Source organism: Oncorhynchus keta, unplaced genomic scaffold (genome assembly GCF_023373465.1).
Source record: "Oncorhynchus keta strain PuntledgeMale-10-30-2019 unplaced genomic scaffold, Oket_V2 Un_contig_4011_pilon_pilon, whole genome shotgun sequence".
Lineage (NCBI taxonomy): Eukaryota > Metazoa > Chordata > Actinopteri > Salmoniformes > Salmonidae > Oncorhynchus > Oncorhynchus keta.
The window spans coordinates 114,352-141,836 of NW_026287556.1; the positions used below are offsets into that span (position 1 = coordinate 114,352).

The window sequence follows — 27,485 nt, forward strand, 5'->3', positions numbered from 1 at the left end:
ACTGACCTGGCCATAGCGAGGGCTCTGTCCACTCTCTCTTCCAGACCCTTGGTGCCGATGGCTTTCCACATCAGCCAGAACTTGAAGGCGTCGGGCTTGCGGCTGCACTGAATGGACTTGTCTCCCGTGTCATAGCTGACATCATAGAACTTATCCTGCTGGAAGAGGTAGGAGGCCTGGGCCGAGTGACACCGCTGGAGAAGATTCTAGAACAACGGAACACAGAGAGAACATATGAGTCTCTGGAGAAGATTCTAGAACAGCGGAACACAGAGAGAACATATGAGTCTCTGGAGAAGATTCTAGAACAACGGAACACAGAAAGAACATATGAGTCTCTGGAGCAGAATCTGGATAACGAAGGAAGAGGTGGGGGAGGAAGGAGGAGAAAGAGGAGGAAGAGATATTTTGGTATTTTATTAGGGTCGTTATTAGCTGTTACGAAAGCAGCAGCTACTCTTCCTATGGTCCACACATGACATATTACACAACATTAATTAATACAGAAAATTAATAGACAAGAACAGCTCAAGGACAGAACTACAATAAAACAAATTGTAAAAGGAAACGTAGCCTACATATCAATACCAATACATACACACATCTAGGTCAGAGGAGGAGAATGAGGAAGAGGATGAAGATAATGAGGAGGAAGAGGAGAAACACAATGAGAAAGAGATTTCGCTACAATCGCAACAACATCTGCTAACCATGTGTATGTGACCAATAAAATTCGATTTGAGTTGAGGAAGAAGAGGAGGAAAATAATGAGAACGAGATTTCGTTACACTCGCAATAACATCTGCTAACCATGTGTAAGTGTGTAAGTGATACACTGATTTGATTTGAGGAAGATGATGAAGATGATTAAGGTGAGCAAGATGGGGAAGAAGGGGGGGAAGAGGAAGAGGAGGCCGTGTTTATCGTACCGTTTTGTCCCGAACCATGAATGCACAGCACTGTAGACCAGCCATCAGCATCTTGTGAGGATTCCATGCTACTGAGTTGGCTCTAAGAGGGAAACAAAGCAACAGAAACCACCTGTTATTATGAACAGTTTATCCCTGTTGTCTTACTTCCTCCTCCAGATAAACCTGTTGTCTTACTTCCTCCTCCAGATATACCTGTTGTCTTACTACCTCCTCCAGATAAACCTGTTGTCTTACTACCTCCTCCAGATAAACATGTTGTCTTACTACCTCCTCCAGATAAACCTGTTGTCTTACTACCTCTTCCAGATATACCTGTTGTCTTACTACCTCCTCCAGATATACCTGTTGTCTTACTACCTCCTCCAGATAAACCTGTTGTCTTACTACCTCCTCCAGATAAACCTGTTGTCTTACTACCTCCTCCAGATAAACCTGTTGTTTTACTACCTCCTCCAGATAAACCTGTTGTCTTACTACCTCCTCCAGATAAACCTGTTGTCTTACTACCTCCTCCAGATATACCTGTTGTCTTACTACCTCCTCCAGATAAACCTGTTGTCTTACTACCTCCTCCAGATAAACCTGTTGTCTTACTACCTCCTCCAGATAAACCTGTTGTCTTACTACCTCCTCCAGATATACCTGTTGTCTTACTACCTCCTCCAGATATACCTGTTGTCTTACTACCTCCTCCAGATATACCTGTTGTCTTACTACCTCCTCCAGATAAACCTGTTGTCTTACTACCTCCTCCAGATAAACCTGTTGTCTTACTACCTCCTCCAGATATACCTGTTGTCTTACTTCCTCCTCCAGATAAACCTGTTGTCTTACTTCCTCCTCCAGATATACCTGTTGTCTTACCTGTGAATGCCCTGCAGCAGGTATCTGTGTTTCTTAGACATCAGGGCTCCTCCTCCCCAACATGCCTACAGGAAGGACAGAGAACAGACAGAGAACAGACAGAGAACAGACAGAGAACAGACAGAGAAGACAGAGAACAGACAGAGAAGACAGAGAACAGACAGAGAAGACAGAGAACAGACAGAGAAGACAGAGAACAGAGAACAGACAGAGAAGAGACAAAGAACAGACAGAAAACAGACAGAAAAGAGGGTGATTGAGTGAATGATTAAAGGAACAAACAAACTACTTATCAATACCCAAACGGATTGATGGATCGATAAATCGATGAATGAATGAAAGAATGATCTTTAATTAAGATCCACTTACATCTACATGCATCCATAGATTGTGTCGTTCACAGATGTCAGCTATCTCCTCCAGCGGGTCGAAGGCCCCTAGTACGGTGGTCCCTGCTGTGGCGTTCACCATGAAGGGCAACGCTCCCTGTCAACAACAACAACAACAACAACATCATCCCACTGGGAACACACACTGGTTGAATCAGCGTTGTTTCCACGTCATCTCAATGAAATTACATTAAACCAACGTGGAACAGACGGGTGAATTGACGTCTGTGCCCAATATAATGTTACTCCATCATCCTGGTCATTAATACTATATACCATCAGAGGACAACAATATAATGTTACTCCATCATCCTGGTCATTAATACTATATACCATCAGAGGACAATATAATGTTACTCCATCATCCTGGTCATTAATACTATATACCATCAGACAACAATATAATGTTACTCCATCATCCTGGTCATTAATACTATATACCATCAGAGGACAATATAATGTTACTCCATCATCCTGGTCATTAATACTATATACCATCAGACAACAATATAATGTTACTCCATCATCCTGGTCATTAATACTATATACCATCAGACAACAATATAATGTTACTCCATCATCCTGGTCATTAATACTATATACCATCAGACAACAATATAATGTTACTCCATCATCCTGGTCATTAATACTATATACCATCAGACAACAATATAATGTTACTCCATCATCCTGGTCATTAATACTATATACCATCACACAACAATATAATGTTACTCCATCATCCTGGTCATTAATACTATATACCATCAGAGGACAATATAATGTTACTCCATCATCCTGGTCATTAATACTATATACCATCAGAGGACAATATAATGTTACTCCATCATCCTGGTCATTAATACTATATACCATCACACAACAATATAATGTTACTCCATCATCCTGGTCATTAATACTATATACCATCAGAGGACAACAATATAATGTTACTCCATCATCCTGGTCATTAATACTATATACCATCAGAGGACAACAATATAATGTTACTCCATCATCCTGGTCATTAATACTATATACCATCAGAGGACAACAATATAATGTTACTCCATCATCCTGGTCATTAATACTATATACCATCAGAGGACAATATAATGTTACTCCATCATCCTGGTCATTAATACTATATACCATCAGAGGACAATATAATGTTACTCCATCATCCTGGTCATTAATACTATATACCATCAGAGGACAATATAATGTTACTCCATCATCCTGGTCATTAATACTATATACCATCAGAGGACAACAATATAATGTTACTCCATCATCCTGGTCATTAATACTATATACCATCAGACAACAATATAATGTTACTCCATCATCCTGGTCATTAATACTATATACCATCAGAGGACAATATAATGTTACTCCATCATCCTGGTCATTAATACTATATACCATCAGACGACAATATAATGTTACTCCATCATCCTGGTCATTAATACTATATACCATCAGAGGACAACAATATAATGTTACTCCATCATCCTGGTCATTAATACTACATACCATCAGAGATAACAATATAATGTTACTCCATCATCCTGGTCATTAATACTATATACCATCAGACAACAATATAATGTTACTCCATCATCCTGGTCATTAATACTATATACCATCAGAGAACAATATAATGTTACTCCATCATCCTGGTCATTAATACTATATACCATCAGACAACAATATAATGTTACTCCATCATCCTGGTCATTAATACTATATAACATCAGAGGACAATATAATGTTACTCCATCATCCTGGTCATTAATACTATATACCATCAGAGGACAATATAATGTTACTCCATCATCCTGGTCATTAATACTATATACCATCAGACGACAATATAATGTTACTCCATCATCCTGGTCATTAATACTATATACCATCACACGACAATATAATGTTACTCCATCATCCTGGTCATTAATACTATATACCATCAGACAACAATATAATGTTACTCCATCATCCTGGTCATTAATACTATATACCATCAGAGGACAACAATATAACGTTACTCCATCATCCTGGTCATTAATACTATATACCATCAGACAACAATATAATGTTACTCCATCATCCTGGTCATTAATACTATATACCATCAGAGGACAATATAATGTTACTCCATCATCCTGGTCATTAATACTATATACCATCAGACAACAATATAATGTTACTCCATCATCCTGGTCATTAATACTATATACCATCAGACAACAATATAATGTTACTCCATCATCCTGGTCATTAATACTATATACCATCAGAGGACAATATAATGTTACTCCATCATCCTGGTCATTAATACTATATACCATCAGAGGACAATATAATGTTACTCCATCATCCTGGTCATTAATACTATATACCATCAGAGGACAATATAATGTTACTCCATCATCCTGGTCATTAATACTATATACCATCACACAACAATATAATGTTACTCCATCATCCTGGTCATTAATACTATATACCATCAGAGGACAACAATATAATGTTACTCCATCATCCTGGTCATTAATACTATATACCATCAGAGGACAACAATATAATGTTACTCCATCATCCTGGTCATTAATACTATATACCATCAGAGGACAATATAATGTTACTCCATCATCCTGGTCATTAATACTATATACCATCAGACAACAATATAATGTTACTCCATCATCCTGGTCATTAATACTATATACCATCACACAACAATATAATGTTACTCCATCATCCTGGTCATTAATACTATATACCATCAGAGGACAATATAATGTTACTCCATCATCCTGGTCATTAATACTATATACCATCAGAGGACAATATAATGTTACTCCATCATCCTGGTCATTAATACTATATACCATCAGAGGACAATATAATGTTACTCCATCATCCTGGTCATTAATACTATATACCATCAGACAACAATATAATGTTACTCCATCATCCTGGTCATTAATACTATATACCATCAGAGGACAACAATATAATGTTACTCCATCATCCTGGTCATTAATACTATATACCATCAGAGGACAACAATATAATGTTACTCCATCATCCTGGTCATTAATACTATATACCATCAGAGGACAACAATATAATGTTACTCCATCATCCTGGTCATTAATACTATATACCATCAGAGGACAACAATATAATGTTACTCCATCATCCTGGTCATTAATACTATATACCATCAGAGGACAACAATATAATGTTACTCCATCATCCTGGTCATTAATACTATATACCATCAGAGGACAACAATATAATGTTACTCCATCATCCTGGTCATTAATACTATATACCATCAGAGAACAATATAATGTTACTCCATCATCCTGGTCATTAATACTATATACCATCAGACAACAATATAATGTTACTCCATCATCCTGGTCATTAATACTATATACCATCAGAGGACAACAATATAATGTTACTCCATCATCCTGGTCATTAATACTATATACCATCAGACAACAATATAATGTTACTCCATCATCCTGGTCATTAATACTATATACCATCAGAGGACAACAATATAATGTTACTCCATCATCCTGGTCATTAATACTATATACCATCACACAACAATATAATGTTACTCCATCATCCTGGTCATTAATACTATATACCATCACACAACAATATAATGTTACTCCATCATCCTGGTCATTAATACTATATACCATCAGAGGACAATATAATGTTACTCCATCATCCTGGTCATTAATACTATATACCATCAGAGGACAATATAATGTTACTCCATCATCCTGGTCATTAATACTATATACCATCAGAGGACAACAATATAATGTTACTCCATCATCCTGGTCATTAATACTACATACCATCAGAGGATAACAATATAATGTTACTCCATCATCCTGGTCATTAATACTATATACCATCAGACAACAATATAATGTTACTCCATCATCCTGGTCATTAATACTATATACCATCAGAGAACAATATAATGTTACTCCATCATCCTGGTCATTAATACTATATACCATCAGACAACAATATAATGTTACTCCATCATCCTGGTCATTAATACTATATACCATCAGAGGACAATATAATGTTACTCCATCATCCTGGTCATTAATACTATATACCATCAGAGGACAATATAATGTTACTCCATCATCCTGGTCATTAATACTATATACCATCAGAGGACAATATAATGTTACTCCATCATCCTGGTCATTAATACTATATACCATCAGAGGACAATATAATGTTACTCCATCATCCTGGTCATTAATACTATATACCATCAGACAACAATATAATGTTACTCCATCATCCTGGTCATTAATACTATATACCATCAGAGGACAATATAATGTTACTCCATCATCCTGGTCATTAATACTATATACCATCAGACAACAATATAATGTTACTCCATCATCCTGGTCATTAATACTATATACCATCAGAGGACAATATAATGTTACTCCATCATCCTGGTCATTAATACTATATACCATCAGACAACAATATAATGTTACTCCATCATCCTGGTCATTAATACTATATACCATCAGACAACAATATAATGTTACTCCATCATCCTGGTCATTAATACTATATACCATCAGAGGACAATATAATGTTACTCCATCATCCTGGTCATTAATACTATATACCATCAGAGGACAATATAATGTTACTCCATCATCCTGGTCATTAATACTATATACCATCAGAGGACAATATAATGTTACTCCATCATCCTGGTCATTAATACTATATACCATCAGACGACAATATAATGTTACTCCATCATCCTGGTCATTAATACTATATACCATCAGAGGACAACAATATAATGTTACTCCATCATCCTGGTCATTAATACTATATACCATCAGAGGACAACAATATAATGTTACTCCATCATCCTGGTCATTAATACTATATACCATCAGAGAACAATATAATGTTACTCCATCATCCTGGTCATTAATACTATATACCATCAGACAACAATATAATGTTACTCCATCATCCTGGTCATTAATACTATATACCATCAGACAACAATATAATGTTACTCCATCATCCTGGTCATTAATACTATATACCATCAGAGGACAATATAATGTTACTCCATCATCCTGGTCATTAATACTATATACCATCAGACGACAATATAATGTTACTCCATCATCCTGGTCATTAATACTATATACCATCAGAGGACAATATAATGTTACTCCATCATCCTGGTCATTAATACTATATACCATCAGACAACAATATAATGTTACTCCATCATCCTGGTCATTAATACTATATACCATCAGAGGACAACAATATAATGTTACTCCATCATCCTGGTCATTAATACTATATACCATCAGAGGACAACAATATAATGTTACTCCATCATCCTGGTCATTAATACTATATACCATCAGAGGACAACAATATAATGTTACTCCATCATCCTGGTCATTAATACTATATACCATCAGAGGACAACAATATAATGTTACTCCATCATCCTGGTCATTAATACTATATACCATCAGAGGACAACAATATAATGTTACTCCATCATCCTGGTCATTAATACTATATACCATCAGACAACAATATAATGTTACTCCATCATCCTGGTCATTAATACTATATACCATCAGACAACAATATAATGTTACTCCATCATCCTGGTCATTAATACTATATACCATCAGAGGACAACAATATAATGTTACTCCATCATCCTGGTCATTAATACTATATACCATCAGACAACAATATAATGTTACTCCATCATCCTGGTCATTAATACTATATACCATCAGAGGACAACAATATAATGTTACTCCATCATCCTGGTCATTAATACTATATACCATCACACAACAATATAATGTTACTCCATCATCCTGGTCATTAATACTATATACCATCACACAACAATATAATGTTACTCCATCATCCTGGTCATTAGTACTATATACCATCAGAGGACAACAATATAATGTTACTCCATCATCCTGGTCATTAATACTATATACCATCAGACAACAATATAATGTTACTCCATCATCCTGGTCATTAATACTATATACCATCAGAGGACAACAATATAATGTTACTCCATCATCCTGGTCATTAATACTATATACCATCAGAGGACAACAATATAATGTTACTCCATCATCCTGGTCATTAATACTATATACCATCAGACAACAATATAATGTTACTCCATCATCCTGGTCATTAATACTATATACCATCAGAGGACAACAATATAATGTTACTCCATCATCCTGGTCATTAATACTATATACCATCAGAGGACAACAATATAATGTTACTCCATCATCCTGGTCATTAATACTATATACCATCAGACAACAATATAATGTTACTCCATCATCCTGGTCATTAATACTATATACCATCAGAGGACAACAATATAATGTTACTCCATCATCCTGGTCATTAATACTATATACCATCAGACAACAATATAATATTACTCCATCATCCTGGTCATTAATACTACATACCATCAGATAACAATATAATGTTACTCCATCATCCTGGTCATTAATACTATATACCATCAGAGGACAACAATATAATGTTACTCCATCATCCTGGTCATTAATACTATATACCATCAGAGGACAACAATATAATGTTACTCCATCATCCTGGTCATTAATACTATATACCATCAGAGGACAACAATATAATGTTACTCCATCATCCTGGTCATTAATACTATATACCATCAGAGGACAACAATATAATGTTACTCCATCATCCTGGTCATTAATACTATATACCATCAGACAACAATATAATGTTACTCCATCATCCTGGTCATTAATACTATATACCATCAGAGGACAACAATATAATGTTACTCCATCATCCTGGTCATTAATATTATATACCATCAGACAACAATATAATGTGGGTATAATCAACAGCAGTTCCCTAACCCTCACCATGGGTATAATCAACAGCAGTTTCCTTACCCTCACCATGGGTATAATCAACAGCAGTTCCCTAACCCTCACCATGGGTATAATCAACAGCAGTTCCCTAACCCTCACCATGGGTATAATCAACAGCAGTTCCCTAACCCTCACCATGGGTATAATCAACAGCAGTTCCCTAACCCTCACCATGGGTATAATCAACAGCAGTTCCCTAACCCTCACCATGGGTATAATCAACAGCAGTTTCCTAACCCTCACCATGGGTATAATCAACAGCAGTTCCCTAACCCTCACCATGGGTATAATCAACAGCAGTTCCCTAACCCTCACCATGGGTATAATCAACAGCAGTTCCCTAACCCTCACCATGGGTATAATCAACAGCAGTTTCCTAACCCTCACCATGGGTATAATCAACAGCAGTTCCCTAACCCTCACCATGGGTATAATCAACAGCAGTTTCCTAACCCTCACCATGGGTATAATCAACAGTTTCCTAACCCTCACCATGGGTATAATCAACAGCAGTTTCCTTACCCTCACCATGGGTATAATCAACAGCAGTTCCCTAACCCTCACCATGGGTATAATCAACAGCAGTACCCTAACCCTCACCATGGGTATAATCAACAGCAGTTCCCTAACCCTCACCATGGGTATAATCAACAGTTCCCTAACCCTCACCATGGGTATAATCAACAGCAGTTTCCTAACCCTCACCATGGGTATAATCAACAGCAGTTCCCTAACCCTCACCATGGGTATAATCAGCAACTATAATCAACAGCAGTTCCCCTCACCATGGGTATAATATAACCCTCACCATGGGTATAATCAGCAGTTCCTAACCCTCACCATGGGTATAATCAACAGCAGTTCCCTAACCCTCACCATGGGTATAATCAACAGCAGTTCCCTAACCCTCACCATGGGTATAATCAACAGCAGTTCCCTAACCCTCACCATGGGTATAATCAACAGCAGTTCCTAACCCTCACCATGGGTATAATCAACAGTTTCCTAACCCTCACCATGGGTATAATATAACCCTCACCAACAGCAGTTCCCTAACCCTCACCATGGGTATAATAATCTAACCCTCACCACAGCAGTTTCCTAACCCTCACCATGGGTATAATCACAGCATTTCCCTAACCCTCACCATGGGTATAATCAACAGCAGTACCCTAACCCTCACCATGGGTATAATCAACAGTTTCCTAACCCTCACCATGGATATAATCAACAGCAGTACCCTAACCCTCACCATGGGTATAATCAACAGTTTCCTAACCCTCACCATGGGTATAATCAACAGCAGTTCCCTAACCCTCACCATGGGTATAATCAACAGCAGTTCCCTAACCCTCACCATGGGTATAATCAACAGTTCCCTAACCCTCACCATGGGTATAATCAACAGTTCCCTAACCCTCACCATGGGTATAATCAACAGCAGTTCGCAACCCTCACCATGGGTATAATCAACAGCAGTTTCCTAACCCTCACCATGGGTATAATCAACAGCAGTTCCTAACCCTCACCATGGGTATAATCAACAGCAGTTCCCTAACCCTCACCATGGGTATAATCAACAGCAGTTCCCTAACCCTCACCATGGGTATAATCAACAGTTCCCTAACCCTCACCATGGGTATAATCAACAGCAGTTCCCTAACCCTCACCATGGGTATAATCAACAGCAGTTCCCTAACCCTCACCATGGGTATAATCAACAGCAGTTTCCTAACCCTCACCATGGGTATAATCAACAGCAGTTCCCTAACCCTCACCATGGGTATAATCAACAGTTCCCTAACCCTCACCATGGGTATAATCAACAGCAGTACCCTAACCCTCACCATGGGTATAATCAACAGCAGTTCCCTAACCCTCACCATGGGTATAATCAACAGCAGTACCCTAACCCTCACCATGGGTATAATCAACAGCAGTTCCCTAACCCTCACCATGGGTATAATCAACAGCAGTAACCCTCACCATGGGTATAATAACCCTCACCATGGGTATATCAACAAGTTCCTAACCCTCACCATGGGTATAATCAACAGCAGTTCCTAACCCTCACCATGGGTATAATCACACAGTTCCCTAACCCTCACCATGGGTATAATCAACAGCAGTAACCCTCACCATGGGTATAATCAACAGCAGTTCCTAACCCTCACCATGGGTATAATCAGCAGTTCCCTAACCCTCACCATGGGTATAATCAACAGCAGTTCCCTAACCCTCACCATGGGTATAATCAACAGCAGTTCCCTAACCCTCACCATGGGGCAGTACCTAACCCTCACCATGGGTATAATCAACAGCAGTTCCCTAACCCTCACCATGGGTATAATCAACAGCAGTTCCCTAACCCTCACCATGGGTATAATCAACAGCAGTTCCCTAACCCTCACCATGGGTATAATCAACACAGTTCCCTAACCCTCACCATGGGTATAATCAACAGCAGTTCCCTAACCCTCACCATGGGTATAATCAACAGCAGTAACCCTCACCATGGGTATAACAGCCTCACCCTCACCATGGGTATAATCAACAGCAGTTCCCTAACCCTCACCATGGGTATAATCAACAGCAGTTCCCTAACCCTCACCATGGGTATAATCACAGCAGTTCCCTAACCCTCACCATGGGTATAATCAACAGCAGTATAATCACCATGGGTATAATCAACAGCAGTTCCCTAACCCTCACCATGGGTATAATCAACAGTTCCTAACCCTCACCATGGGTATAATCAACAGCAGTTCCTAACCCTCACCATGGGTATAATCAACAGCAGTTCCCTAACCCTCACCATGGGTATAATCAACAGTTCCCTAACCCCCACCATGGGTATAATCAACAGCAGTACCCTAACCCTCACCATGGGTATAATCAGCAGTTTCCTAACCCTCACCATGGTTATAATCAACAGCAGTTCCCTAACCCTCACCATGGGTATAATCAACAGCAGTTCCCTAACCCTCACCATGGGTATAATCAACAGCAGTTTCCTAACCCTCACCATGGGTATAATCAACAGCAGTTCCCTAACCCTCACCATGGGTATAATCAACAGCAGTTCCCTAACCTCACCATGGGTTCCTAACCCTCACCATGGGTATAATCAACAGCAGTTCCCTAACCCTCACCATGGGTATAATCAACAGCAGTTCCCTAACCCTCACCATGGGTATAATCAACAGCAGTTCCCTAACCCTCACCATGGGTATAATAAGTTCAACCCTCACCAGTATAATCCCAGTTCCCTAACCCTCACCATGGGTATAATCAGCAGTACCCTAACCCTCACCATGGGTATAATCAACAGCAGTTCCCTAACCCTCACCATGGGTATAATCAACAGCAGTTCCCTAACCCTCACCATGGGTATAATCAACAGTTCCCTAACCCTCACCATGGGTATAATCCCTAACCCTCACCATGGGTATAATCACAGCAGTTCCCTAACCCTCACCAGTATTCAACCAGTTCCCTAACCCTCACCATGGGTATAATCACACAGTTCCCTAACCCTCACCATGGGTATAATCAACAGCAGTTCCCTAACCCTCACCATGGGTATAATCATGGGTATAATCAACAGCAGTTCCCTAACCCTCACCATGGGTATAATAACCATGGGTATAATCAGCAGTTCCCTAACCCTCACCATGGGTATAATCACAGCAGTTCCTAACCCTCACCATGGGTATAATCAACAGCAGTTCCCTAACCCTCACCATGGGTATAATCAACAGCAGTTCCCTAACCCTCACCATGGGTATAATCAACAGCAGTTCTAACACCCTAACACCATGGGTATAATCACAGCATAACCCTCACCATGGGTATAATCAGCACAGTATAATCAACAGCAGTTCCCTAACCCTCACCATGGGTATAATCAACAGCAGTTCCCTAACCCTCACCATGGGTATAATCAACAGCAGTTCCCTAACCCTCACCATGGGTATAATCAACAGCAGTTCCCTAACCCTCACCATGGGTATAATCAACAGCAGTTCCCTAACCCTCACCATGGGTATAATCAACAGCAGTTCCCTAACCCTCACCATGGGTATAATCAACAGCAGTTCCCTAACCCTCACCATGGGTATAATCAACAGCAGTTCCCTAACCCTCACCATGGGTATAATCAACAGCAGTTTCCTAACCCTCACCATGGGTATAATCAACAGCAGTACCCTAACCCTCACCATGGGTATAATCAACAGCAGTTCCCTAACCCTCACCATGGGTATAATCAACAGTTCCCTAACCCAGTATAATTCAGCAGTTCCCTAACCCTCACCATGGGTATAATCACCATGGGCAGCAGTTAACCCTCACCATGGGTATAATCCCTCATGGGTATAACCATGGGTATAATCAACAGCAGTTCCCTAACCCTCACCATGGGTATAATCACAGCAGTTCCCTAACCCTCACCATGGGTATAATCAACAGCAGTCACCCTAACCCTCACCATGGGTATAATCAACAGCAGTTCCCTAACCCTCACCATGGGTATAATCAACAGCAGTTAACCCTCACCATGGGTATAATCAACAGCAGTTCCCTCACCATGGCTATAACCCTCACCATGGGTATAATCAACAGCAGTTCCCTAACCCTCACCATGGGTATAATCAGCAGTTCCCTAACCCTCACCATGGGTATAATCAACAGCAGTTCCCTAACCCTCACCATGGGTATAATCAACAGCAGTTCCCTAACCCTCACCATGGGTATAATCAACAGCAGTTCCCTAACCCTCACCATGGGTATAATCAACAGCAGTTCCCTAACCCTCACAATGGGTATAATCAACAGTTCCCTAACCCTCACCATGGGTATAGTCAACAGCAGTTCCCTAACCCTCACCATGGGTATAATCAACAGCAGTTTCCTTACCCTCACCATGGGTATAATCAACAGCAGTACCCTAACCCTCACCATGGGTATAATCAACAGCAGTTCCCTAACCCTCACCATGGGTATAATCAACAGCAGTTCCCTAACCCTCACCATGGGTATAATCAACAGCAGTTCCCTAACCCTCACCATGGGTATAATCAACAGCAGTTCCCTAACCCTCACCATGGGTATAATCAACAGCAGTTCCCTAACCCTCACCATGGGTATAATCAACAGCAGTTCCCTAACCCTCACCATGGGTATAATCAGTACCTAACCCTCACCAGTTCAACAGCAGTTCCTAACCCTCACCATGGGTATAATATAACCCTCACCATGGGTATAACAGCAGTTCCCTAACCCTCACCATGGGTATAATCAACAGCAGTTCCCTAACCCTCACCATGGGTATAATCAACAGCAGTTCCTAACCCTCACCAGTATAATCCCTAACCCTCACCATGGGTATAATCAGCAGTTCCCTAACCCTCACCAGTATAATCAACAGCAGTTCCCTAACCCTCACCATGGGTATAATCAACAGCAGTTCCTAACCCTCACCATGGGTATAATCAACAGCAGTTCCCTAACCCTCACCATGGGTATAATCAACAGCAGTTCCCTAACCCTCACCATGGGTATAATCAACAGCAGTTCCCTAACCCTCACCATGGGTATAATCAACAGCAGTTCCCTAACCCTCACCATGGGTATAATAAGTTCTAACCCTCACCAGTATAATCAACAGCAGTTCCCTAACCCTCACCATGGGTATAATCACAGCAGTTCACCATGGGTATAACCCTAACCCTCACCATGGGTATAATCAACAGCAGTTCCCTAACCCTCACCATGGGTATAATCAACAGCAGTTCCCTAACCCTCACCATGGGTATAATGGTTCCTAACCCTCACCATGGGTATAATCAACAGCAGTTCCTAACCCTCACCATGGGTATAATCAACAGCAGTTCCCCTAACCCTCACCATGGGTATAATCAACAGCAGTTCCTAACCCTCACCATGGGTATAATCAACAGCAGTTCCTAACCCTCACCATGGGTATAATAATCTAACCCTCACCATGGGTATAATCAACAGCAGTCACCCCTAACCCTCACCATGGGTATAATCAACAGCAGTTCCCTAACCCTCACCATGGGTATAATCAACAGCAGTTCCCTAACCCTCACCATGGGTATAATCAACAGCAGTTAATAACCCTCACCATGGGTATAATCAACAGCAGTTCCCTAACCCTCACCATGGGTATAATCAACAGCAGTTCCTAACCCTCACCATGGGTATAACCCTAACCCTCACCATGGGTATAATCAACAGCAGTTCCCTAACCCTCACCATGGGTATAATCAACAGTTCCCTAACCCTCACCATGGGTATAATCAACAGCAGTTCCCTAACCCTCACCATGGGTATAATCAACAGCAGTTCCCTAACCCTCACCATGGGTATAATAATCTAACCCTCACCAGCAGTTCCCTAACCCTCACCATGTATAATCAGCAGTATAATCACCATGGGTATAATCAACAGCAGTACCCTAACCCTCACCATGGGTATAATCAGCAGTTCCCTAACCCTCACCATGGGTATAATCAACAGCAGTTCCTATAATATAATCAACAGCAGTTCCTAACCCTCACCATGGGTATAATCAACAGCAGTTCCCTAACCCTCACCATGGGTATAATCAACAGCAGTTCCCTAACCCTCACCATGGGTATAATCAACAGCAGTTCCCTAACCCTCACCATGGGTATAATATAATCAACCCTCACCAGTATAATCAACAGCAGTTCCCTAACCCTCACCATGGGTATAATCAACAGCAGTTCCCTAACCCTCACCATGGGTATAATCAACAGCAGTTCACCATGGGTATAATCAACAGCAGTTCCCTAACCCTCACCATGGGTATAATCAACAGCAGTAACCCTCACCATGGGTATAATCCCAGTCACCTAACCCTCACCATGGGTATAATCAACAGCAGTTCCCTAACCCTCACCATGGGTATAATCACCAGTTCCCTAACCCTCACCATGGGTATAATCAACAGCAGTTCCCTAACCCTCACCATGGGTATAATCAACAGCAGTTCCCTAACCCTCACCATGGGTATAATCAACAGCAGTTCCCTAACCCTCACCATGGGTATAATCAACAGCAGTATAACCCTCACCATGGGTATAATCAACAGCAGTTCCTAACCCTCACCATGGGTATAATCAACAGCAGTTCACCATGGGTATAATCAACAGTTCCCTAACCCTCACCATGGGTATAATCAACAGCAGTTCCCTAACCCTCACCATGGGTATAATCAACAGCAGTTCCCTAACCCTCACCATGGGTATAATCAACAGCAGTTCCCTAACCCTCACCATGGGTATAATCAACAGCAGTTCCTAACCCTCACCATGGGTATAATCAACAGCAGTTCCCTAACCCTCACCATGGGTATAATCAACAGCAGTTCCCTAACCCTCACCATGGGTATAATCAACAGTTCCCTAACCCTCACAATGGGTATAATGTTCCCTAACCCTCACCATGGGTATAATCACAGCACTAACCCTCACCATGGGTATAATCAACAGCAGTTCCCTAACCCTCACCATGGGTATAATTTCCTAACCCTCACCATGGGTATAATCACCAGTTCTAACCCTCACCATGGGTATAATCAACAGCAGTTCCCTAACCCTCACCATGGGTATAATCAACAGCAGTTTCCTAACCCTCACCATGGGTATAATCAACAGCAGTTCCCTAACCCTCACCATGGGTATAATCAACAGCAGTTCCCTAACCCTCACCATGGCTATAATCAACAGTTCCCTAACCCTCACCATGGGTATAATCAACAGCAGTTCCCTAACCCTCACCATGGGTATAATCAACAGTTTCCTAACCCTCACCATGGGTATAATCAACAGCAGTTCCCTAACCCTCACCATGGCTATAATCAACAGTTCCCTAACCCTCACCATGGCTATAATCAACAGCAGTTCCCTAACCCTCACCATGGGTATAATCACAGCAGTTCCCTAACCCTCACCATGGGTATAATCAACAGCAGTTCCCTAACCCTCACCATGGCTATAATCAACAGCAGTTCCTAACCCTCACCATGGGTATAATCTAACCCTCACCATGGCTATAATCACAGCAGTTAGTAACCCTCACCATGGCTATAATCAACAGCAGTTCCCTAACCCTCACCATGGGTATAATCAACAGCAGTTCCCTAACCCTCACCATGGCTATAATCAACAGCAGTTCCCTAACCCTCACCATGGGTATAATCAACAGCAGTTCCCTAACCCTCACCATGGCTATAATCAACAGCAGTTCCCTAACCCTCACCATGGCTATAATCAACAGCAGTTCCCTAACCCTCACCATGGGTATAATCAACAGCAGTTCCCTAACCCTCACCATGGGTATAATCAACAGCAGTTCTAACCCTCACCATGGCTATAATACAGTTCCCTAACCCTCACCATGGCTATAATCAACAGTTCCCTAACCCTATGGGTATAATCAACAGCCTAACCCTCACCATGGCTATAATCAACAGTTCCCTAACCCTCACCATGGGTATAATCAACAGCAGTTCCCTAACCCTCACCATGGCTATAATCAACAGTTCCCTAACCCTCACCATGGCTATAATCAACAGCAGTTCCCTAACCCTCACCATGGCTATAATCAACAGCAGTTCCCTAACCCTCACCATGGCTATAATCAACAGCAGTTCCCTAACCCTCACCATGGGTATAATCACACAGTTCCTAACCCTCACCATGGCTATAATCAACAGCAGTTCCTAACCCTCACCATGGTATAATCAAGCAGTTCCCTAACCCTCACCATGGTATAATCAACAGTTCCCTAACCCTCACCATGGCTATAATCAACAGCAGTTCCCTAACCCTCACCATGGGTATAATCAACAGTTCCCTAACCCTCACCATGGGTATAATCAACAGCAGTTCCCTAACCCTCACCATGGGTATAATCAACAGCAGTTCCCAGTTCCCGAATGTGTTACATAACATATCTGACACCAAACAAACTTGCTGACTCCATTCATTGTTCTCCTTCTCACCTCATCTTTGGCTCTCTGTACTTGCTTCTCAAACTCCGCAGGTATCATCTTCCCTCTGAGAAACAAAGACACATAAAGAAAGATTAACACGGATTAGTAACCCAGGTGTCATAGTGACGCAGGTCAGTCATAGATTAACAAGGATTAGTAACCCAGGTGTCATAGTGACGCAGGTCAGTCATAGATTAACAAGGATTAGTAACCCAGGTGTCATAGTGACGCAGGTCAGTCATTGTGGACAGTGACAACAGAAGCGTGTGGTGTGGTCAGTGGAAATATCCGTGTAACTGTACCAGTAAGCAGCAGTGACCAACAGTGACCAGCAGTAACCAGCAGTAAGCAGCAGTAACCAGCAGTAACCAACAGGAACCAGCAGTAACCAGCAGTAACCAGCAGTAAGCAGCAGTAACCAGCAGTAACCAGCAGTAACCAGCAGTAAGCAGCAGTAACCAGCAGTAACCAGCAGTAAGCAGCAGTAACCAGCAGTAAGCAGCAGTAACCAACAGGAACCAGCAGTAACCAGCAGTAAGCAACAGAAACCAGCAGTAACCAGCAGTAACCAGCAGTAACCAGCAGTAAGCAACAGTAACCAGTAGTAACCAGCAGTAAGCAGCAGTAACCAGCAGTAAAGCAGTAACCAGCAGTAACCAGCAGTAACCAGCAGTAAGCAGCAGTAACCAGCAGTAACCAGCAGTGACCAACAGTAACCAGCAGTAACCAGCAGTAAGCAGCAGTAACCAGCAGTAACCAGCAGAAACCAGCAGTAAGCAGCAGTAACCAGCAGTAACCAACAGTAACCAACAGTAACCAACAGTAACCAGCAGGAACCAGCAGTAGGCAGCAGAAACCAGCAGTAACCAACAGTAACCAGCAGAAACCAGCAGCAACCAGCAGTAACCAGCAGTAAGCAGCAGTAACCAGCAGTAACCAGCAGTAACCAGCAGTAACCAGCAGTAACCAACAGTAACCAGCAGCAGTAACCAGCAGTAACCAGCAGTAACCCGGTAACCAGCGGTAACCAGCAGTAACCAGCAGTAACCAGCAGTAACCAGCAGTAACCAGCAGTAACCAGCAGTAACCAGCAGTAACCAGCAGTAACCAGCAGTAACCAGCAGTAACCAGCAGTAACCAACAGTAACCAGCAGTAACCAACTGTAACCAGCAGAAACCAGCAGCAACCAGCAGTAACCAGCAGTAACCAGCAGTAACCAGCAGTAACCAGCAGTAACCAGCAGTAACCAGTAACCAGCAGTAACCAGCAGTAACCAGCAGTAACCAACAGTAACCAGCAGCAGTAACCAGCAGTAAGCAGCAGTAACCAGCAGTAACCAGCAGTAACCCAGTAACCAACAGTAACCAGCAGTAACCAGCAGTAACCCAGTAACCAGCAGTAACCAGCAGTAACCAGCAGAAACCAGCAGTAACCAACAGTAACCAAGTAACCAGCAGTAACCAGCAGTAACCAACAGTAACCAGCAGTAACCAGCAGTAACCAGCAGTAACCAACAGTAACCAGCAGTAACCAGCAGTAACCAACAGTAACCAGCAGAAACCAGCAGTAACCAGCAGTAACCAACAGTAACCAGCAGAAACCAGCAGTAACCAGCAGTAAGCAGCAGTAACCAGCAGTAACCAGCAGTAACCAACAGTAACCAACAGTAACCAGCAGTAAGCAGCAGTAACCAGCAGTAACCAGCAGTAACCAACAGTAACCAACAGTAACCAGCAGTAACCAACAGTAACCAGCAGTAACCAGCAGTAACCAACAGTAACCAGCAGTAACCAGCAGTAAGAAACCAGCAGTAACCAGCAGTAACCAACAGTAACCAACAGTAACCAACAGTAACCAGCAGTAACCAACAGTAACCAGCAGTAACCAACAGTAACCAGCAGTAACCAGCAGTAACCAGCAGTAACCCAGTAACCAGCAGTAACCAGCAGTAACCAGCAGTAACCAACAGTAACCAGCAGTAACCAGCAGTAAGCAGCAGAAACCAGCAGTAACCAGTAACCAGCAGTAACCAGCAGTAACCAACAGTAACCAGCAGTAACCCAGAAACCAGCGGTAACCAGCAGTAACCAGCAGTAACCAGCAGTAACCAGCAGAAACCAGCAGTAACCAGCAGTAACCAGCAGTAACCAGCAGTAACCAGCAGTAACCAGCAGTAACCAGCAGTAACCAGCAGTAACCAGCAGTAACCAGCAGTAACCAGCAGTAACCAGCAGTAACCAGCAGAAACCAGCAGTAACCAGCAGTAACCAGCAGTAACCAGCAGTAACCAGCAGTAACCAGCAGTAACCAACAGTAACCAGCAGTAACCAGCAGTAACCAGCGGTAACCAGCAGTAACCAGCAGTAACCAGCGGTAACCAGCAGTAACAGAAACCAGCAGCAACCAGCAGTAACCAGCAGTAAGCAGCAGTAACCAGCAGTAACCAGCAGTAACCAACAGTAACCAGCAGTAAGAAACCCAGCAACCAGCAGTAACCAGCAGTAAGCAGCAGTAACCAGCAGTAACCAGCAGTAACCAGCAGTAACCAACAGTAACCAGCAGTAACCAGCAGTAACCAGCAGTAACCAGCAGAAACCAGCAGTAACCAGCAGTAACCAGCAGTAACCAGCAGTAACCAACAGTAACCAACAGTAACCAGTAACCAGCAGTAACCCAGTAACCAACAGTAACCAGCAGTAACCAGCAGTAACCAGCAGTAACCAGCAGTAACCAGCAGTAACCAGCAGAAACCAGCAGTAACCAGCAGTAACCAACAGTAACCAGCAGAAACCAGCAGTAACCAGCAGTAAGCAGCAGTAACCAGCAGTAACCCAGCAGTAACCAACAGTAACCAGCAGTAAGCAGCAGTAACCAGCAGTAACCAGCAGTAACCAACAGTAACCAACAGTAACCAGTAACCAACAGTAACCAGCAGTAACCAGCAGTAACCACAGTAACCAGCAGTAAACCAGCAGAAACCAGCAGTAACCAGCAGTAACCAGCAGTAACCAACAGTAACCAGCAGTAACCAACAGTAACCAGCAGTAACCAGCAGTAACCAGCAGTAACCAGCAGTAACCAGCAGTAACCAGCAGTAACCAGCAGTAACCAGCAGTAACCAGCAGTAACCAAGCAGCAGAAACCAGCAGTAACCAGCAGTAACCAGCAGTAACCAGCAGTAACCAGCAGTAACCAACAGTAACCAGCAGTAACCAGAAAGTAACCAGCAGTAACCAGCAGAAACCAGCAGTAACCAGCAGAAACCAGCAGTAACCAGCAGTAACCAGCAGTAACCAGCAGAAACCAGCAGTAACCAGCAGTAACCAGCAGTAACCAGCAGTAACCAGTAAGCAGCAGAAACCAGCAGTAACCAGCAGTAACCAGCAGTAACCACCAGCAGTAACCAGCAGTAACCAGCAGTAACCAGTAACCAGCAGTAACCAGCAGTAACCAGCAGTAACCAGCAGTAACCCAGTAACCAGCAGTAACCAGCAGTAACCAGCAGTAACCAGCAGTAACCAGCAGTAACCAGCAGTAACCAGCGGTAGGCAGCAGTAACCCGGTAAGCAGCAGTAACCAGCAGTAACCAGTAACCAGCAGTAACCAGCAGTAACCAGCAGCAGTAACCAGCAGTAACCCAGTAACCAGCAGTAACCAGCAGTAACCAGCAGTAACCAGAAAGCAGTAACCAGCAGTAACCAGCAGTAACCCAGTAACCAGCAGTAACCAGTAACCAGCAGTAACAGCAGCAGTAACCAGCAGTAAACAGTAACCAGCAGTAACCAGCAGTAACCAGCAGTAACCAGCAGTAACCAGCAGTAACCAGCAGTAACCAGTAACCAGCGGTAACCAGCAGTAACCAGCAGAAACCAGCAGCAACCAGCAGTAACCAGCAGTAACCAGCAGTAACCAGCAGTAACCAGCAGTAACCAGCAGTAACCAGCAGTAACCAGCAGTAACCAGCAGTAACCAGCAGTAACCAACAGTAACCAGCAGTAACCAGCAGTAACCCAGTAACCAGCAGTAACCAGCAGTAACCAGCAGTAGGCAGCAGTAACCAGCAGTAACCAGCAGTAACCAGTAACCAGCAGTAACCAGCAGTAAGCAGCAGTAACCAGCAGTAACCAACAGTAACCAGCAGTAACCAGCAGTAACCAGCAGTAACCAGCAGTAACCAGCAGTAACCAGCAGTAACCAGTAACCAGCAGTAACCAGCAGTAACCAGCAGTAACCAGCAGTAACCAGCAGTAACCAGCAGTAACCAGCAGTAACCAGCAGTAACCAGCAGTAACCAGCAGTAACCAGCAGTAACCAGCAGTAACCAGCAGTAACCAACAGTAACCAGCAGTAACCAGCAGTAACCAGCAGTAACCAGCAGTAACCAGCAGTAACCAGCAGTAACCAGCAGTAACCAGCAGTAACCAGCAGTAACCAACAGTAACCAGCAGTAACCAGCAGTAACCAGCAGTAACCAGCAGTAACCAGCAGTAACCAGCAGTAACCAGCAGTAACCAGCAGTAACCAGCAGTAACCAGCAGTAACCAACAGTAAGTAACCAGCAGTAAAGCCAGCAGTAACCAGCAGTAACCCAGCAGTAACCAGCAGTAACCAGTAACCAGCAGTAAACCAGTAACCAGCAGTAACCAGCAGTAACCAGCAGTAACCAGCAGTAACCACGGTAGGCAGCAGTACAGTAACCAGCAGTAACCAGCAGTAACCAGCAGTAACCAGCAGTAACCAGTAACCAGCAGTAACCAGCAGTAACCAGCAGTAACCCAGCAGTAACCAGCAGTAACCAACAGTAACCAGCAGTAACCAACAGTAACCAGCAGTAACCAGCAGTAACCAGCAGTAACCAGCAGTAACCAGCAGTAACCAGCAGTAAACCAGCAGTAAACCAGTAACCAGCAGTAACCAGCAGTAACCAGCAGTACCAGCAGTAACCAACAGTAACCAGCAGTAACCAGCAGTAACCAGCAGTAAGCAGTAACCAGCAGTAACCAGCAGTAACCAGCAGTAACCAGCAGTAACCAGCAGTAACCAGCAGTAACCAGCAGTAACCAGCAGTAACCAGCAGTAACCAGCAGTAACCAGCAGTAACCAGCAGTAACCAGCAGTAGCAGTAACCAGCAGTAACCAGCAGTAACCAGTAACCAGCAGTAACCAGCAGTAACCAACCAGCAGTAACCAGCAGTAACCAGCAGTAACCAGTAACCAGTAACCAGCGGTAACCAGCAGTAACCAGCAGTAACCAGCAGAAACCAGCAGAAACCAGCAGTAACCAGCAGTAACCAGCCAGCAGTAACCAGCAGTAACCAGCAGTAACCAACAGTAACCAGCAGTAACCAACAGTAACCAGCAGAAACCAGCAGCAACCAGCAGTAACCACCAGCAGTAACCAGCAGTAACCAGCAGTAACCAGCAGTAACCAACAGTAACCAGCAGTAACCAGCAGTAACCAGCAGTAACCAGCAGTAACCAGCAGAAACCAGCAGTAACCAGCAGTAACCAGCAGTAACCAGCAGTAACCAACAGTAACCAACAGTAACCAGCAGTAACCAACAGTAACCAACAGTAACCAGCAGTAACCAGCAGTAACCAGCAGTAACCAGCAGTAACCAGCAGTAACCAGCAGTAACCAGCAGTAACCAGCAGTAACCAGCAGTAACCAGCAGTAACCAGCAGTAACCAGCAGTAACCAGCAGTAACCAGCAGTAACCAGCAGTAACCAACAGTAACCAGCAGTAACCAGCAGTAACCAGCAGTAACCAGCAGTAACCAGCAGTAACCAGCAGTAACCAGCAGTAACCAGCAGTAACCAGCAGTAAGTAACCAGCAGTAACCAGCAGTAACCAACAGTAACCAGCAGTAACCAGCAGTAACCAGCAGAAACCAGCAGTAACCAGCAGTAACCAGTAACCAACAGTAACCAGCAGTAACCAACAGTAACCAGCAGTAACCAACAGTAACCAGCAGTAACCAGCAGTAACCCAGTAACCAGTAACCAGCAGTAACCAGTAACCAGCAGTAACCAACAGTAACCAGCAGTAACCAGCAGTAACCAGCAGAAACCAGCAGTAACCAGCAGTAACCAGCAGTAACCAGCAGTAACCAGCAGTAACCACAGTAACCAGCAGTAACCAGCAGTAACCAGCAGTAACCAGCAGTAACCAGCAGTAACCAGCAGTAACCAGCAGTAACCAGCAGTAACCAGCAGTAACCAGCAGTAACCAGCAGTAACCCAGTAACCACAGTAACCAGCAGTAACCAGCAGTAACCAGCAGTAACCAGCAGTAACCAGCAGTAACCCAGAAACCAGCAGTAACCAGCAGTAACCAGCAGTAACCAGCAGTAACCCAGCAGTAACCAGCAGTAACCAGCAGTAACCCAGCAGTAACCAGCAGTAACCAGCAGTAACCAGCAGCAGTAACCAGCAGTAACCAGCAGTAACCAGCAGTAAGTAACCAGCAGTAACCAGCCAGCAGTAACCAGCAGTAACCCAGTAACCAGCAGTAACCAGCAGTAACCAGCAGTAACCAACAGTAACCAGCAGTAACCAGCAGTAACCAGCAGTAACAGCAGTAACCAGCAGTAACCAGCAGTAACCAACAGTAACCAGCAGTAACCAGCAGTAACCAGCAGTAACCAGCAGTAACCAGCAGTAACCAAGCAGTAACCAGCAGTAACCAGCAGTAACCAGCAGTAACCAGCAGTAACCAGCAGTAACCAGCAGTAACCAGCAGTAACCAGCAGTAACCAGCAGTAACCAGCAGTAACCAGCAGTAACCAGCAGTAACCAGCAGTAACCAGCAGTAACCAGCAGTAACCAGCAGTAACCAGCAGTAACCAGCAGTAACCAGCAGTAACCAGCAGTAACCAGCAGTAACCAGCAGTAACCAGCAGTAACCAGCAGTAACCAACAGTAACCAGCAGTAACCAGCAGTAACCAGCAGTAACCAGCAGTAACCAGCAGTAACCAGCAGTAACCAGCAGTAACCAACAGTAACCAGCAGTAACCAGCAGTAACCAGCAGTAACCAGCAGTAACCAGCAGTAACCAGCAGTAACCAGCAGTAACCAGCAGTAACCAGCAGTAACCAGCAGTAACCAGCAGTAACCAGCAGTAACCAGCAGTAACCAGCAGTAACCAGCAGTAACCAGCAGTAACCAGCAGTAACCAACAGAAACCAGCAGTAACCAGCAGTAACCAGCAGTAACCAGCAGTAACCAGTAACCAGCAGTAACCAGCAGTAACCAGTAACCAGCAGTAACCCAGTAACCAGTAACCAGCAGTAACCAGCAGTAACCAGCAGTAACCAGCAGTAACCAGCAGTAACCAGCAGTAACCAGCAGTAACCAGCGGTAACCAGCAGTAACCAGCAGTAACCCAGTAACCAGCAGCAGTAACCAGCAGTAACCAGCAGTAACCAGCGGTAACCAGCAGTAACCAGCAGTAACCAACGGTAACCACCAGCAGTAACCAGCAGTAACCAGCAGTAACCAGCAGTAACCAGCAGTAACCAGCAGTAACCAGTAACCAGCAGTAACCAGCAGTAACCAGCAGTAACCAGCAGTAACCAGCAGTAACCAGCAGTAACCAGCAGTAACCAGCAGTAACCAGCGGTAACCAGCAGTAACCAGCAGTAACCAGCAGTAACCAGCAGTAACCAGCAGAAACCACAGTAACCAGCAGTAACCAGCAGTAACCAGCAGTAACCAGCAGTAACCAGTAACCAGTAACCAGCAGTAACCAGCAGTAACCAGTAACCAGCAGTAACCAGCAGTAACCAGCAGTAACCAGCAGTAACCAGCAGTAACCAGCAGTAACCAGCAGTAACCAGCAGTAACCAGCGGTAGGCAGCAGTAACCAGCAGTAACCAGCAGTAACCAGCAGTAACCAGCAGTAACCAGCAGTAACCAGCAGTAACCAGCAGTAACCAGCAGTAACCAGTAACCAGCAGTAACCAGCAGTAACCAGCAGTAACCAGCAGTAACCAGCAGTAACCAGCAGTAACCAGCAGTAACCAGCGGTAGGCAGCAGTAACCAGCAGTAACCAGCAGTAACCAGCAGTAACCAGCAGTAACCAGCAGTAACCAGCAGTAACCAGCGGTAACCAGCAGTAACCAGCAGTAACCAGCAGTAACCAGCAGTAACCAGCGGTAGGCAGCAGTAACCAGCAGTAACCAGCAGTAACCAGCAGTAACCAGCAGTAACCAGCAGTAACCAGCGGTAACCAGCGGTAACCAGCAGTAACCAGCAGTAACCAGCAGTAACCAGCAGTAACCAGCAGTAACCAGCAGTAACCAGCAGTAACCAGCAGTAACCAGCAGTAACCAGCAGTAACCAGCAGTAACCAGCAGTAACCAGCAGTAACCAGCGGTAGGCAGCATACCTCTTATCTGACGGGATCACATAAACATTGTTGGTGCCAATTCCCAGGAAAGCTGCTGCTTTGGCAACCGAGTAATGACACTGAAAAGAACAATGAGAGAAACATGTCACTGAGGGAGAACTGGTTAATCAACCAAATGACTGGGCAGGATCCACAATAAGGTGTTATATTAATGACCAGTCTAGACAGGATCCACAATAAGGTGCTATATTAATGACCAGTCTAGACAGGATCCACAATAAGGTGTTATATTAATGACTAGTCTAGACAGGATCCACAATAAGGTGTTATATTAATGACTAGTCTAGACAGGATCCACAATAAGGCGCTATATTAATGACAGGATCCACAATAAGGTGTTATATTAATGACCAGTCTCGACAGGATCCACAATAAGGTGCTATATTAATGACCATTCTCGACAGGATCCACAATAAGGTGCTATATTAATGACCAGTCTAGACAGGATCCACAATAAGGTGCTATATTAATGACCAGTCTAGACAAGATCCACAATAAGGCGCTATATTAATGACAGGATCCACAATAAGGTGTTATATTAATGACTAGTCTAGACAGGATCCACAATAAGGCGCTATATTAATGACCAGTCAGGATCCACAATAAGGTGTTATATTAATGACTAGTCTAGACAGGATCCACAATAAGGAGCTATATTAATGACCAGTCTAGACAGGATCCACAATAAGGAGCTATATTAATGACCAGTCTAGACAGGATCCACAATAAGGTGTTATATTAATGACTAGTCTGGGCAGGATCCACAATAAGGTGCTATATTAATGACCAGTCTA

At 43.3% G+C, this 27,485-nt stretch overlaps 1 protein-coding gene and 1 long non-coding RNA gene across 8 annotated transcripts in view; both read right to left on the reverse strand.

Moving 5' to 3' along the window:
- Positions 1-27,485, reverse strand: part of LOC118381908 (acidic amino acid decarboxylase GADL1-like) — a 46,707-nt gene that overhangs the window by 10,247 nt on the left and 8,975 nt on the right. The window contains exons 7-12 of the mRNA XM_052509160.1: positions 26,671-26,750; positions 18,287-18,341; positions 2,166-2,282; positions 1,797-1,861; positions 930-1,011; positions 7-206 (exon numbers count right to left, since the gene is read on the reverse strand). Of these exons, the coding sequence (XP_052365120.1) occupies positions 7-206; positions 930-1,011; positions 1,797-1,861; positions 2,166-2,282; positions 18,287-18,341; positions 26,671-26,750 (599 nt within the window). The remainder of the gene's footprint in view (positions 1-6; positions 207-929; positions 1,012-1,796; positions 1,862-2,165; positions 2,283-18,286; positions 18,342-26,670; positions 26,751-27,485) is intronic.
- On the reverse strand, positions 1,080-1,715 carry LOC127924420 (uncharacterized). Of its 7 annotated transcripts, none has more exons than XR_008117880.1 (3): positions 1,575-1,715; positions 1,275-1,364; positions 1,080-1,094 (listed from the first exon to the last, which is right to left on the reverse strand). It is a non-coding gene; the product is annotated as an uncharacterized LOC127924420 (long non-coding RNA). The 7 variants fall into 7 exon arrangements; XR_008117882.1 differs by having other exon boundaries at positions 1,275-1,319; positions 1,380-1,715; XR_008117878.1 differs by lacking the exon at positions 1,080-1,094 and adding an exon at positions 1,115-1,154 and having other exon boundaries at positions 1,275-1,424; positions 1,455-1,715.